Source organism: Chelon labrosus (assembly GCF_963514085.1).
Source record: "Chelon labrosus genome assembly, chromosome: 3".
Taxonomy (NCBI): domain Eukaryota; kingdom Metazoa; phylum Chordata; class Actinopteri; order Mugiliformes; family Mugilidae; genus Chelon; species Chelon labrosus.
The window spans coordinates 14673505-14689791 of record NC_140339.1 but is presented as its reverse complement, the minus strand read 5'-3'; the positions used below and the strand labels follow the sequence as shown (position 1 = coordinate 14689791).

General features: G+C 42.4%; 1 protein-coding gene across 5 annotated transcripts in view; it reads left to right on the top strand.

The window, feature by feature from the left end:
• The window catches only part of akap13 (A-kinase anchoring protein 13), a 100061-nt gene that overhangs the window by 18983 nt on the left and 64791 nt on the right, over positions 1 to 16287 (top strand). For all 5 annotated transcript variants that reach the window (XM_084541950.1, XM_084541952.1, XM_084541951.1 and 2 more), the window contains 4 exons: positions 6187 to 6340; positions 8462 to 8625; positions 9205 to 9376; positions 15263 to 15446. In XM_084541950.1, coding sequence (XP_084398076.1) covers positions 6187 to 6340; positions 8462 to 8625; positions 9205 to 9376; positions 15263 to 15446 — 674 coding nt within the window. The remainder of the gene's footprint in view (positions 1 to 6186; positions 6341 to 8461; positions 8626 to 9204; positions 9377 to 15262; positions 15447 to 16287) is intronic.

The window sequence follows — 16287 nt, the reverse complement described above, 5'->3', positions numbered from 1 at the left end:
TATTTACAACCAGCCTAAGTCCAGATTAATGTTACCTTATCAGCATGCCTTCATGTGTCCCTCTGAGAAATAATGGGATTGTGTGATTGGCAGCGGGTTTCTAAATCTGAGAAATCATTTCTTTGGGTGGGCGGGTGATTTATGCATGAGTGAGAAATGGAATAGCGTCCGAGCTCATCTGTGGATTACTAGTGTGGTACCTCCAGTCTGGATAAATCCTCCCATCCCCAAAAGTGTCTCGCTACAACCTTTCATTTTTGAGGAGGCGCACATCAGTGACACCATAGCCTAGTGGAGTGTAGCCTCTGAGTCTGTGCACGTAGCTGCCACAGCTACCCTTTAATCCACAGACTTATATTAACTTTACGTGGATGGATGGCCAATTAACAAGCTTAATGATTATAAAAACAACCATCCATCCAAACATCGTGCTGTTCACGAGCGACACGTTTTACATACATGAGATGGTTCGGGTGGGGGGTTGCCCCTTGTGGCTGAGGTCCTTTCTGATTGCTTACCCATGGTGTCATGCAGAATGTGGCAACCACCCTGCAGAGGTTATCTCGCCTCTAGCAGCTTTCTTTGTCACAACCCGAAGTTTGTTACCACAGCTGGAGCTCAATTTATAAGAGGAAGGCTTTGCTTTGTGCCTCATATACATGATTGCCGTCACAGGTCAAACAGTACAGCTTTCTGCACTCAGTGCCCCGAACCTCCAGACAATCTTATGATCCGTTTACCTTGTGAATAAAACAGCAATATGACTGATTTCCCTATTCAGCCGAATAGAGCAACTGAAGCGAAAACATTATGCCATTGTCTTGTACTGACCATTTATAGCTCATTTATACCTATGAATTACTGTTTGAGTACACACATGCTTGCTTTGTCAACAAACTATTTAGACATTCGAGTTGGGCTATTCGAGGTAGCGATAAAAAGATCCCAAAATGCGTCCTGGTCCCGTCATGGCTCCTGCATTATTTGATACATATTTTATGAGGTGTGTGTATTGGTGGACATTTCTAAGTTAGGGGTTACGCTGGTCCCCTATCACTAGCAGGTGTGGAAGGGACGCAGGAAATGAGATAAGTCAGAGACGTGCGTTTGTGTGTGTGCGTGTGGGTCTCTAAAGGCTAAACCGGCTCACACATTAACCACCCAGACAACCTTATCTGTGATTTACAGTCAGACTCTTCAGGGGAACCAGGCAGGCAGTCAGGCCTCATTAGATATCAGATTTTAGACACTTATCACAGCAGTTCACAGTGAGACATCTTGTAGGGGTTAAGTAGTCAGCCTGTATATAAAAAAAACATACTTAACAGACTTTCTGTGCTGCAGAAACAAACAAGCCTTGCTGTTCTAGAGATGTTACTTTGGTGGAGGAAGTATTTCTTATTAGTTAGTGATGGGTAAAGTAATAAGGAAGAGCAGGTCTTGTTTTAGAGATAAATGAGAGTGGGTTATATTATTTGTTGGAGAGAGGATAGCCTGTTGGTTCGCTTTTCAAAATACTGTTTCTTTCAGTACAAGCAAAGCGAGTCTGAAAGAGTTCTTGTGGCTGCGAGTAAACATGCTATGTGCTATTTACATTCTTGGCATTCAGCTAACAGTGTTTTCCAGAACGGCTTACAATGAAATGAGCAGGTAGGGGTTCAGTCTCTTAACACAGAGTGCATGACTGCGGGCATGGCAGCAGTTATGTGGACCTAATCTGTGAATGCTCTCCAGCTGCTAGAGGCAGGAACGTTGCCCTATGTGTCAGCAGCCTTTATATACTGGAGGACGATGTGTGTGTGCTTTAATTTGCTCAGGAAATGTTACATGTTGGTGGCGTGTGTGAACAATAGGTGAAGTAAGGTGGTAAGATCAATAAAGTGTCTTTTAAAAAATTTAAAAGGCAGCAAGGTTTCTGGATAAACCATGCAAAAGGCTGCAGCATTCTGCTTCCAAGAGAACGCTCTGAAGCTGAGTTGGCTTTATTCGCTAGTAAAAATGTCCTAGTGTAGCCATAAACCTTTACTTTGTGTTGGGCCGGGTCTTTATGGAACATCACGTTTGACGTACATTGGACTTGTTTTTATTGTTATCACAGAAGTTTCCCTCGCAACATGGCTGACTAAAAGCTGCGAAGGCCTGTTGTATTTAAGTTCAGAGTTATTTGAAAATTTCAAGGTGCCATGTGACGCGGTCAGTTTTAGTGCTGAAGTGGAGTAAATCTCCTATTTGCTCTATGCCTGTAGAAAGAAACCAACTCATTAGAAGAATGTTTATGAATTCTTAAAACCAAACACAAGCTTACCTGGATAGATGAGACCAGTACTGAACCAGGATGTGTGAAACGGACTACAGTTACACATTCATATTTAAAAAAGGAGGGGGTTGGGTTCATAGCCTCCAGCTGTGCTTTTGATGCTGCTTAAAAGCTGCCTGTTCCCTGTAGAAGCTCCATGATTAGCAGGTCAATACCCCAGCAGGTCACTTTGTTAAGTACTTAGAACCAGCAGAGAGCACAGTCATATGGTGTGGCTGAAAGACATCCATTTGCACACGTGTCGCCTGGCTTTAACACGGTTTGTTATTTTGAATTTAGCCGGACACACAAGAGTTGGTGGTGACATTTCTCTTAATGATATTGTTGTTATTAGACTTGATATCTGCGCTGCGGGTTTCAGTGTGTGTGTGCTTGTTTTGCATGCTTTTGCAAAGGTCGGTTGTGTGCAGCTGTGCTTCCTGCCTTCTCCAGCAGATGTTTCACATCTCTGTTTCTCTACCTCCACCCCCACCTCCTGCCGACACTCTCGCCTCCAAAAGGGCTGACAATGATCTTATTCAATTGACATTCTACACTACTTCTTCTGTCTAAATAAGTTTCAGTTCAAACAAGGCTATTATGCAGAGTTGTTTATGATGGCGGATACTAATTTGTGCAAAATAAAAGGCAGCCAGTGTGTTATAAGGAATCTGAGTGGCTATTGTGTCAAAATGCAATGGGCTGGTTTCCTGACTTGAGGTGATTTGCCACCCGCCCTTAGCCGCAGAGAGAAAACCATTTCTCCTTTTGCTTCTCCTTTGTTCACTGTGAAAATGTGGAACTTATTTCTCCGTAATGCGTTTTCATTTTCACATGGAGTGCAATCTCACAAAGTCACTGAGGTACCAATCCTTTCAGTAGCACCAAACCCTAATTTCCAATCTGTTCTCGGGATAAGAGATGAGTTTTTAATGGAGAGAATGTCATGCCTGCTGGCTTCCATCCATCTACAACTCATTTACTTCACTGCCTCTGCTCCTCTTGTTAAATCCGGTACTCTCTGTGCACAGCAAAGCCTGCATCCTCCACGCTGCAAGTCGGTGCATTCAGTTCTGGCTCTTGGAAGGTTACTGCAGGCTGTGGCCTCTGGGCTATGTGGCTGCCTTTGAACACATTTTTTCCCCCCTCACATTGTTCAGCGGCAGCGGCTTGCCAAACAGAAACCTGCTGATCCCAAGGCTGCTGGTTAGCCTCGCTGCTGTCTACCTACTGATCTCCTCTGTGAGGAACAAGACCCTGAGGCTACCACTTTATAAGAGAAGGAGGAAGCACCTTTAACCCTGTTAAGCTCAGCCCGCCACGTCAGGCTGCACATGTTGAACTGGGCTGGTGAAAAGATTGCAACACTGGTCAGATTAAGTGGGATGAAATCTCCCATTATCCCTCCTCAGTGTCAGCAAGCTGCTGTCCTCCAGTGGAAAACAGCTAATTTTGAACAATATCCCTATTTTTTGTTGCATCTCCTCCTCCTCAGTCTGTCCTCAGATGACACCACATCATTCCCTTCAGTGCTCAGCCACAACTTAGCTAGTTGTTACTTGAGTATAAGGGCGAGCTAAAGAACAACTGTGCATGATTTTACTTGTAAATATTTGCACATTGTTGGTACATGCATCATTTAGATGTACTGTAGACCAGAACAGAATTTAGGCATTGATTTTTATTCTGCTAAGATTGCTAAGTGCCGCTCTAATTACTGTTACTACACTTGTCCTCCTCTCTTGCATGGCACATATGCAGTGGACATTTGCAGTGGCAGATTTACCACTCACTTTCTTTGCCACTTTTATGTCGGACAGAGGGAGACTAAATTAGGATGGAAATTGAGCTAATATTGGCTAAATGTACATTTACAATATTTCTTCAACCTGACTGGAAACAATCTGATCAGAGATTCCATCTTAACTGTTTATATGAACGCAAACAAAACGGTGTGATAAGATATTTGTGTTTGCATGTCTGGAACGCAACAGAAAAACAAGCTTTTCCTAACTTTATTGACAATACTGAATGCATTCAACAGAAGAGGATAACCAAGATGACAGGTGGAGGTGGAGGTGGAGCCCTGTTTTCAATGACACTGCCCGCCAGTGATTCCAGCTTTGTTCACCTTTTGAAAGACTTGTTTGAACAATTTGTTGTTTTACTGCCAACATGTTTTTGTCCTTCCTGGAAACTCGTCACATCACCTGATGTTTACTCCATGATCAAGGGCTTACTTGATTATTAGGCGTTGACTTTTTTCTATCGGAGCATATTATCAAAGTTTTGCATCATCAATCTCAACAGATTAAACATTTTAACTTTTTTTTTTTTTTTTTTTAAAGTCTTAAATTCACAGGCAGTGGCTACATACATGATACCACACTTGGAAAAAGTTAAATGTCGTAGGCAAAACATTCAGCATCCTCAGCAGCTGTTGATCCACGTAGAAGACATCAAAACATAGGAACAGATATGTTTTGTATGCAGTGAGGAGCTAGCTGTATCACAAGAGCAAGGGAAGATCAAGCTGTTATTTTGTCTACGATCAATGTGTTTGGCTGCTTGGCTTGTGTGTATTTTCTGCTTTAACTTTTAACTGTACAAGAGAAAAGGGGTTTTGGGCGAAAGCTTGAAAACTGATGTATATCTGCTCACATAATGCTATCTTAGGTTAAATGTTGAGTGACTTTGGTTTCTGGAATGTAAACTTCCCCAAATGCCAGAAAGAATGGGACTGTGCTGCTGACGCTCAGAACCAGGACCAGTTCCCAAACAATGGAAAAACACTACACGGTGGACGTAGCAGTCGTGAACTAGATGTGTTGGGTTTTTTTTTTAGCTGGTATTGGAATTCATGTCTGGTAACCACGACAAACAGACACTTTTGTTAGCTAGTAATCTAAGCTAATAAGGGAAGAGTTACAGTTTACACTGGAGCAAACAATACATTTTTACTCTTTTGTTAATTTTTTGTGTTTATTTGTTATTTTTTTTTATTTAATGTAAAAAACAAAGCAGTTAATTTGCTGAATCTGAAGTTGCGTATCATCATTGTCTCCTTCTCCTCTGTGGTCTGACTCTGAATGAGTTTGCACATTACATCCAGCTGCTCCTCCACGTTGCCTAACTGTTGGCTGCCTTGTTGGTTTGTTAATGATGTGGTGTGTTGCATTTTAACATCAATAAAACATTACCATATTTAATGTGAGACATTAGTGATATTGCTATAAACAACTGCTGTGCTAAAAAGACCGTCGGCCTCCATGTACCATTTTTCACTGTTTGGATCGGGTATCGAGTTTGTAATTGTAGTTGTAGACTGTAGTTCACACCTGCCATCGCAGCTTATCTTAAATACGTCTAAAGTACCAACCAACTGTGGTTAAATGTCACTGTCTCGATTACATTGGATTTTTATCTGTGGTTAAAAGATGATCTAGCACTGCTGGGGGTTGAGCTTAATTTCATTTGCTATGTTTTTCCTTACTTATTAGGGTTCAGGGTTCAGGGTTTTTCATGCTATTAACACACAATCTAGTCCGTCTTTGGGTAGAATTTTTTTAAGTTGTCTAGCTCTTAGCGTGAACAAGGTCTGTGCTTGTTTTACTGTACCATTACTCTATTTTACCCATCAGAAAGTGCTTTGTGTCATCTGTGATTTTGGTTTTTATCAAATGAACTGTCTGTGCAGAAAATGGAGCATCTCAACAACACAAAAATCAGTTCCTTCCTCCAATTAAATACAATTAAATAATAATCCATGCATAATTATTTTGATACATCTCTGAAGAGCAGTTGTTTTTCTCTTGCTTCTGTGTCATCCTCTTTTACCTTGTGCTGTTTTTTCTGCCTTCCTTCTTATTTCCGTCTGCCTATCTCTGCAGGGTCATTGTGTTATCTCGGTGCAGCTCGCAGATGAAGAGCTGCCTGCAGATGAGGAGGGCGTGGACTACTTCCTGCTGTTTGCTGGCAGCACACAAAGGCACCTGACCAGCACCCTAAGGAGCAGTCATGACATCTTGCAGGTGCTATGTCCCGGTAAGCCACCTCACAGCTCGGCAGTCACCTCAAACGGATGTACGGGAAGGAGGCCTCACCTACAGTACTCAAATAATATGAAATTTGAATTGTAATTCTGCTGTTGTGTTTGACTACATACCAAGGAGTTGTTACTGGTTGCAAATCCTCTATTACTATCATGTGCCAAGCTTAATATTAAGATGTGTTCAAGGTCAGTAGTACAGACTTGTTCAAAAGCAATCATGCTGTTTAAGGACAGTGTTGTTATTCCGTGTTCTTGTCATACAGAAGGAATGGGGTCGTCAGGAGTTGTCATTGCCGTGGAGGAAATTAAAAGTAAAAAACATACAATCTTCCACCACCACTGTCGTCATTTTGTAACTAATGTTGTGATTTGGAGAAAGAGAAATCTGCTCACTTTAGCTTTTCTGCAGTCTGGCTCATTCATCACTCTTCTTGGACCATATCCCACTTTTGCTACTTGCAAAGTTGAGCTTACAGTATTTGGCCGGTGCTGTTTCTCAGACAGATACTTTCTTGGAGGTGAATGAATGAGTAACAACACACAACACCGAGAACAAGGCTCAGAGGTCACTGTACACAGAAAATGGGTGGTGTATATACAGTACTTGGGAAATACCTAAATCATTCCCCTTACAGACAAATATAGAAGATATGGTCACACTTGTTTTTCTACATTCCAGACAGGAAACGAAGGCAGAACATTATAAACTGTGTTATCTTGTTAAGAGCTCGACTGAATTACAGTCGTCTGAGGAGTGGTGGGAGGAGGTGTTACTCTCTACTAACAGATTAGCTCTGCCTCACTGCTTCCTCCATCAGCCTGCTCTGAGCTCCATAGGGCCGAGCTTGTGACTGACCAGAAGGTCAGGATAGAATTCCCTGGTAGCCTGGGAAAATGGCTGCAGACTCACTGAATCACTACTTTAACCTGGATTGAGATGGCCTTAACCACGACACACATGCAACACAAAAACACTGGCACGCATACAACACTATTGCACTGTAAGTCAAGAAAGTTCGGCAAATTAATGAGTCTGGCATAATCAGTTTGTTCCAAATGCTGTGGGTGCCGTGGACGTTGAGTTCTGTGTAGACAGTAGAAGGACAGCACTGAATCCACAGTGTGTGACTTGGCATTCAGGAATGAAGTAAATTAATTCAGAATGCCATCTAATGCCCGATAAATTAGAAGCAGGACGTCTGTCAGCACTGCATGTATTTACAAAGCGGCGAATTCAGAGCTTTGACTCCCTGTTATATGAGTGTTTTGACACTGGCCATGTGTGCAGACCACAGTCCTCTTTGTTCATTCCTTTTGTTGTGACAGCTGAAAAGTCATTTGCATAAACTTTCATTTAACTGATAACACGTTGTGTTGTTAATTTGTTGCCGGGTCACATTGGTGACTGAATGGGTATGAGTCAGATGAATTGAACACATGTTTAATTAAGTCAAATAATATTCAGATTTCTTTGTATTAATTAGAACGGCGAGTCTGCAATCCATTGTAGCTGATTGTTGTACACAAAACGAGTTCACCATTAGACATAAGCAGAGCTTGCTACATTTGAAAAGTAATAATTAATATAATCAAATATTTGACTGGTCAGCACTGTCACCTCAGCTGTTGAAGGTTCTGGGTTTTGGCGGGGCTTTCTGTGCAGAGTTTGCATGCTCTCCCTGTGCCCACCCAGGCACAGGGAGAACTGCATCAATGATGGACATTTTCATTTATTTTAGTAGGAAAAGCACAGCTGTAACTAATACAATTAATGTTCCATTCAGGTGTCCCATGACAGTGTGACAGTGAGCCAGCATGCGCAATGCCGGTCGCGTGAAATTGAAGCAGCTAGCTATTTGATGATATTCATCATAGAATTCATCATGAGTTTTATTATTTACACCAATTATTTTCTTGCAGAAACATGTCAAACCATCTGCTCTAGTAAAGGAATTGTGAAGATTCATTTGGGGACAATAAAAATAATGTTTTTAACTTGGTTTTCAGCCCTTATACTTCTTTTTTTCCCTTTGATTCAGCATAGTCCTCAATAGACCTCCTCTTTCCCCTCCTGTCTTCTCACCTTTTCTTTGCTTTCTTGTATTGTCTTGTAGCTCATGACTGCTGTGAGGTGGTGTTGGTCACCCTGTGTTCAGTCACCCGAGGCGTCCCTGAAGATCCCGAGGACACAAAGTCCCGTCCGCGTCGAGTGGCTCCATTGGCCGAGCATCGATTCAGCTTTGTCCAGGATTTGGCTTTTGACATGGCCCAGTTCCTGGTGAGCGGCTATACGAGTCATTTCCATTCCTGTGTGGACGATAAGGCAACACAAAAACTGAGGCTTGTCATAGAACGCTGGGAAAAAAAGGTGGTTACCATTGGTTACAAGTAACACAGCAATGTGGGCAGAGTGACAGTGAGAAACAAAAGATTTTCATTTTATTGCTTCTTCCCTGACAGGGCATACAATCTGACAGGCTCTGGTATTCAATTTATGATTTCTTTTCAGAACAGTTCATCACCCCATAGAAATATAATACTGAGTTTGCTTTGCCAAGGAGGAAAATGAGATCAATTAACTTTCTCGTGCACTCAGACTTAAAGCTTCTTATGCAGCATTTTTTGCCTTTTAAATCTGAACATGGTTTGTATTTGTCAACACAGTGCAGCCCCAAATTGAGCGTAGTGCTGAGAGACGCGTGTCACTGTGTCTTCCTATATTTTCATCTTTCGTTATTCATAGGCATTTGGTTAATGCTCTTAAGCTGAGCGTCTTAAAATGAGTACTTCCATTACACTAAGCCTCAGTTCCTCCTCTGTATAACTTGACTCATCTCTGTAATCACTCTCCTCACAGGTGAGCACAGCAGGCCGAGCTGATGGCCTTGACGGGGCGCTGCTGCTGGATGAGTGTCAGATTCCCCTGAAAGAGTGTGAACGCCTGGATGAGAGCCTGGCGCTGGCCCTCCACCACCTTGTACTGCCTCCAGGATGGAGTTTACTGGGGAACAAGCTAACCAACAGCACTGGTGAGACCAGAGGGCAGTGGGCTGTTTGTAACATGTAATTTCCCGACACTGTAAAATGGCAGCGAGTCAGACAGCATGTCTCTGCACTGATGCGGAAACCTACTGAAAGATTATAGCTGTACGGCACGTAATGACACACACGGCACCTCTGCTTGCGTGTTGGTCTGTTTTTCACATTTCGTAGTGTTGAACAGACACAAGGAAGACCGATCACTCTCAGCATCATGTTGCAGCTTCTTCAAATAAGTGCCACGTGGCTCAAGATACAGTATGCACTCTAATTACTTGTCAAAACAAAAAGCCTTTGTCACAGATTAGAGCAGATGAGTGCACGGAACATATACTTTACTGTTTCCTTGTTTTGTGTGCGCTTTGCGCTGTGTTTAAATTCTAGCTGTACAGATGGATCTGGCGGTTGATTTATATATTGCCCTCATACACTCAGGCACCGCCTCCATTACTGCAGTGGCAGAGTGGAACTGAACACATTGTACATTATGACAATGGGAGCACTGATGTTTTGGGCTAATGACCAGATGAGCTCAGTCTTTCTGAATGTGGAAGATATCCTGTGTCAAAACACAGATCTAAAATAGCTTAAGGCACAGCTGTTGGGAAAGGAATGACACTAAGGTACTGCTTCTGTTCTTCTATTAGTTATTATAACTAATGCATTAGATGCTTCCTCGCCTATGACTTCAGTCATCAAACTATGTCTTCATTTTGAACAGATGAAATGCAACCTTACTTAAAAAAACTTGAAACGCAATGAACAATATTCTGAAAGTGGACTTTTGACCCTCTGACAATAGTACCAGACTAGAGAGACAGTAAAGCCTCTGTTACACTACAGTCCTAACATTTCCGAGACTGCTAGCTCCTAAGTCAGTTTAATGTCCAATTGAGCCCATGTGTGAATGAAGCAGGTAGCACAGTGAGTGAGTTGTTGTTGATTATGATCGCAACAACATTGCACAGAGTGTCGCCACCTTGTGCTCTTTTCTGCTTGTCTGTATATTGCTACTATTTCTTTAATACTGCGGATACATCTTTAACGTTTAATCATCCCCGTCCAGCACTGTGTGCCCAGGTGCCTCCCTTCGCATACACCAAACTAAACACGCCTGACACAGACATCCTCCTGTTGTCTGCTACATGTGTAAAGAAACAGCTTATGTGTGGTATTAGCACGCTCGTGCACACAGATAGCTCATTTTTTCCCCCAGTTTCTGGTTGGTCTTTTGTCTGCAGGCCACTTGGAATGTGATCAAATCATGAGCTGAGGCTTCTGTCATTTCCTTCAACAATTCAGTTTGTTGTTATGAAGCTTATTCCTGTAGCTGCCGTAGGCTATGCCATAGCTGACATGGATCTCCTCAGAGATGTTTCTTCAAGACAAGGCTTCAGCTGTGACAGAAATACCACACAGAGGCGGTATGATGCTGGGTGAAGTATGATACTAGCTGTCTTGTTTGGAAAAAAAAGCCTAAAAAAACAGGAAGAAAAAAATTATTTTGGGCTCGTTCTCAGATCTGATTTCCGATGTGTTCAAACAGTATATTTAAAAAGTATTTCCAAGGGACTGTAACCAGGCCCTTATTCAAAGTGGCGATATAATTTGAGAATATCTGATGCAGAACCATAAATCGCAACCAAGGTTTGAAAGGAACCGCAGCCAAGACACAAATGTCTCAGGCACCAGCGGAATTTATCAACAAGTAACATAAAGCTGTTTTTACATAATATACGGAGTAATGATCATTTTCTTTTGGTAATCTTCTATTGAGCTCTATTTAACACTGTGAAGCCATACGCATTGTTGATCAGTGACAGTTGTGCGAGTGCATGTGCTGATGTCAGTCTCTGTAGCTGCTAGCTTATATTTCATTCATTCATCTTCTGTACCCGCTTATTCCTGTTAAGGGTCGCGGGGGTCTGCTGGAGCCTATCCCAGCTGTCATCGGGCGAGAGGCGGGGGTACACCCTGGACAGGTCACCAGTCTATCACAAGGCTAACACAGAGAGACAGACAACCAGTCACACTCACACGCACACCTATGGCCAAGTTAGCTGGGAAGCCGGAGTACCCGGAGAGAACCCACGCAGACACAGGGAGAACATGCAAACTCCACACAGAAAGGCCCAGTTGGCCCATGGATTCGAACCCGGGACCTTCTCGCTGTGAGGCATCAGTGCTAACCACTTTTCCACTGTGCCGCCCTAGCTTATGTTTACAGGTTCTAAAACAATTCTTTATATGGACTTCTATCTCAGTCTAGTATTGGTACAATAATAAACAAACACAGCTGATCCCAGCCAGACAGTGGTTTAGGTTGTGAGAAATGGCTATGTCAGTGCAAACAAACATACATTTTTATTAAAATTAAAGTGCCAATTTTCTCCAGCCGTTGACTCTGATAACTTTAATAACTTTGAAGCCAAACGAGCTGATGTGGATGATAAACTCTGAGAGGTAATTGCTCTCTGTGAAACAGCATAAACAAGACTTTTGGGAGCAGTTAGAGCGCTGCCTTTGCCTCTGGCTATTGCTAAGATAATAGCTTATGGTTTAACTTGGATTTCTATTCTGGACCAAACCAGAAAAACCAGCATGATTTTAGGCATAACTGACAAAAAAAAATTAGCTGACAAGACTCAGGAAGTGGATATTGGATATCATAAGCCCACGCTCTACTTAAGATGTTTTATTTATTATTGGTTTCGAGTCTGAAAAGAAAACTCCTCAAATCGCATTTTCAGTAATGACCTCTCTCCCGATTAGATGGGATCCACTTGTTACTGTGAAAAGCGTTGGGGCTTTTTAAAGATGGACACATACACACTCACTCACACTCAGGCTCCTTTGCATTGAAGTCAGTTGTCATGTTGTTGAAGTGGAAGGCGGCTTCCAGCTGTGGTGAGTGATGTGTACTCTAATAGGCTGTGCTTCACAATATGTCACTGCTTCAATACAAGACGCTCAGCTGCGCTGAACTGCGGGGAGGGAAGAGGAGCCGAACTCTGCTCTCCATTTATCAGATCTGTCAGATGACGGATAGCAGCAGACTATAGGTGGAGGTGACGGCGGTTTATCTCAGTCATCCTTCACGCTGTGGGCACGAGGCACTAACTGATCTCAGCGTAGCCGGTCATTTATTGTCGTCTGGGATATTCACTTTACCTGGAGAGACTGTCCAAGTCATTAAGAGCGGGCAACAACTTCAAACTGATTCACTGGTTCTGAAAAGGTTCCGACAGTCGGTGTCAAATGACTTGTTTATCTAGTGTTAGCCTACAGGTTATCAATCAATACCACTTCAGTAAGTGGCTTAATGATGTACAGTCTAAATCAATATTACCGGTCCATTAAACACACTGTATCTAAACTATGTAAGCCGAGAGAACTTTATGATTCTTTTTTATCAGTTCTTTCCCAACACCTCTGGATGGTATATCAATCAGTGCTTGGCGCTTATTGCTAATATCAGCAAACTAATATCCTATCAGTGCTAATATGCTGATGTCTGCATACAGTAGGTTCAGCTGTCATCACGTCAACCATAATAATTTAATACCTAATGATTGCAACTGACCTCTAAATATGAATGTTCAGCTGCAGTTAAAGGCAATATCACCGCTGACCTGGTGATTGAGTTAGATTAAAATGATATGTGGTATTTGTCAAGACGCACACAAGTATCAACCTTGTAGTGAAGTGACCCTGAAGTGAAAAAAAATAAAAAAAAATAAATAAAAAAAATAGCAATCAGTTTTTGAGATATTTCAGTGTGATGGACTGACTGAGAAATCAATATCGCCATCCCTAGAGCTGCACCAGGAGCAAGACTAAAAATGTCATATTTATTTGCTTGTCAAATTTCAGGATTTATTTATTTTCCTATGTTGGCTCTTGCTGTTAGACTCAATATCTTTGGCATTTGGAGTCTCGGACAAAAAGTAGCAAAACATCGCAACAGATTTTCTTTTTGCTCTGATCAGTATTTATTCTGAAAAATGTGACTGGATGAAGCCAAGTAGCTGGCTGCTTAATTACAAACACTTGACCTTTCATATAGCTAGTAAAGCTAACTAACAGTTAGCTAGTAGGAATCAGAATTAAATAGAACTGCTTTGTCTGCTCATATTGAACCTTCTGCCGAGTGTTTTTTGGGTTTCCTGTCCCGCATCAGATGCATGTACGGTATCTAAAGGGTGACTCTCCAAAGAACCACCAACAAACCCGGCGGTAAAGCATTTCCTGCTGCTGTTTGGCACCTCACATTCCAGTCCGGCCCAGCTCGGCCAAGTAGAGCATTAAATTTGACCAATTAGCTCGAGGTTCATCAGGGCAGGCCGGCTCAGACTGGCCTGTGGTAAATGGTCTGAAACCTCCCATCAGCAGAAGCAACCGCTATTGTAAATGTTGCTTAATGATTATTGTGGTGCTGATAACACAATGGAAATTGTGTTTTCTGCCCATTTCACTGTTCTATTTGCAGTTTCTGGTTGTTTTCTAACTCATCATATCTTGCTGTTGAAATCTGCACAATGCAGAGTGAAATAGTTGTACAAGAAATCACAAAATTGCTGTGTTGAACTGCTTGTCCTGCTTGTCCGTGCAGTTACATTTTCCATACATTTTCCATGTTTGCTCAAAACTGGTTTTGTGTACGGACGCTGGAGGAAGAAAATCCTTAGCTCATAGGCAGTGACAAATGTATGCAACAGACCTATATATCTATTGTCTTCTTCCTTTGGTTTCTGCCGCTATAAATAACCGCACCATCTGGTGTGTTAAACATTTGCATTGTACGGCGTATGCAGTTTACTGAATCTGAACGTCAGAACGTATTGTTGCAGACAAGTTGCAGCGTTGTCCGTTTCCACTTATTACTTCTCTCCAGTGATCTCTGTGTTGTTTTTCTCTTCGTGAATTTATCATTTGTTGCACTCCAAGACTCAATATCCCACTAATTTGAACAATGATATTCTTGGGTCAGCATGCTCTTTTAAATGGAAAATATATGTGCCAGAGGTTGGGCAGTGAAGGAGGATTAATAGAAACTGAAAAGTTGAACTCCTGTAGACCTAGTAATGATTTTTCTCATCTTCCTCAATGAATACAGGCACAGGGTTAATTATGCAGATTTAAGTTGAGATGAGAAGATTTCTGGAATAGCCAGCTGCCTGTCAGCCTGACTTAAACACTGGAGGGAGCCTTGGAGGCAGCCTGTTGCTTTGGCAGAAAGATGGAGGTGTGCACGTGGGCATGAGTGTCTATGAATGACCGTTATTGTCTCCGTGGACGTGTGATGGAGAGGATTTCAGTGTTTGATGGTGTTATTAGGAGTTCAGCTGATATACCGGCACAATAATAGGCCTCAATTAAAAATGGGTGTCTGGTGCACTTGCATGTGGCTCAGTCACATTGTCACTGTTGTTGTTGTTATGGTTTGTTTGTGGCATTACCACATGTCAGATGCTGCTTCCACTCTCACTGGAACTGGAACTGTTTTAAGATATTCTGTAATTTCATGCTCAAAAATGACTGGTTTAAAAATCACCATCAGCACGGCGCATTAATCCAGAAAGGACAGCTTCGGCCTGCAGATACCTTTATTGATCCGCTGTTGAGACAAAGACAAGCTATGGCTCTATCAGTCCGTAAATGTGTCCAGGTCTGTTGTTTACTGGGTCATTGTGGATCCTGGTTTAATTAGGCAGCACTACTCTGGTGTTGCCAAGCTGCTGCAAGTGAGTGGTATGTCGGCTGCTGCACCACAAATTGGCTGCCTGGACTGCTGCCCTTGTCTCTCTTTCTCTCTCTCTTTTTTTTGTTCTTTGTGTATTTATTTCTGTGCTTGTCATCTTCTGTCTCTTCCTCAGACCTGAATCCTCATGAGACTTTGCTGCATTTCTCGGCACGTCGAGGTCTCTTTCGGGTTACGCGCTTCCTGCTGCAGCAGCCTGGAGCCAGAGAAGCCCTCCGATTGGCCAACAGACAAGGCTACACCCCATCCACTGTTGCAGAATTGCGTGGACACAAATGCCTCCATGAGCTCCTCACAAAGTAAGCATTTTTAGAAGTTTTTATCTGTCTTAGCGTCGTTCAAAAACAACCACGTGCAAGTGTTATATCTTGACTCTGCTGAAAATGTCTTTTTTTCGGCGCAGCACCTTCTTTAAAAGCTCTCTTAGATCGTTTGTCCAAATAGACGCCGCGTGACAGTGATATTGGCTCTGAGTTTCTGTGAACATTGCCCCCTTCTCTGTACAAATAGTTGCATGTCAGAGAGCAGATTGTGCCGTTCCTCCTTCCTTTATAGAAATGTTGTTTGTCTGTTGTCTTCAGAGAACAATAGAAGTATTCAAAGAACATCCCCACAGAGCCTTGCTGCAGCCTAGCTTAGCACTCTCACTTGCATTTAGATTGTTGAGGGCAAATTGAAAAGTTGTGGGCTGCCAGCATTGTCCCAAGGGAATCCGGAGTGATGGGAAACTATTCTGCAACACAAAAGGCTCAGTCGTGTGTCCACTGACCTGTTGTAGCACCTCTCTCTAACATCTCACTATGTACGGCACTGTTTTAATCCAAACAGTGTTGTCTTTGTAGAGTTTAATTTAAAGTGGACGTATATGCTTTGTTTGGAGTTGTCGGGTATCGTGCCTTCTTTGTGAGTGACTACTGAGGTCAGATTCTCTCATTCCTTTATAGTCAAACATTAAACTACAGAGGAAAGACACAGCTTTTTAGTAAATGGGCAGCTTAAAGTAGAAATGGGCCCTTTTATGTCTTTTAAGCGCAACATTTATATTTGTCAACTAGTCTTCACTTAACTCCAAATGAAGATGCCACAAGCACAAAGACAACCACCACTTAGTGAGCCTCAATGTTGCCAAGCATGCATTGC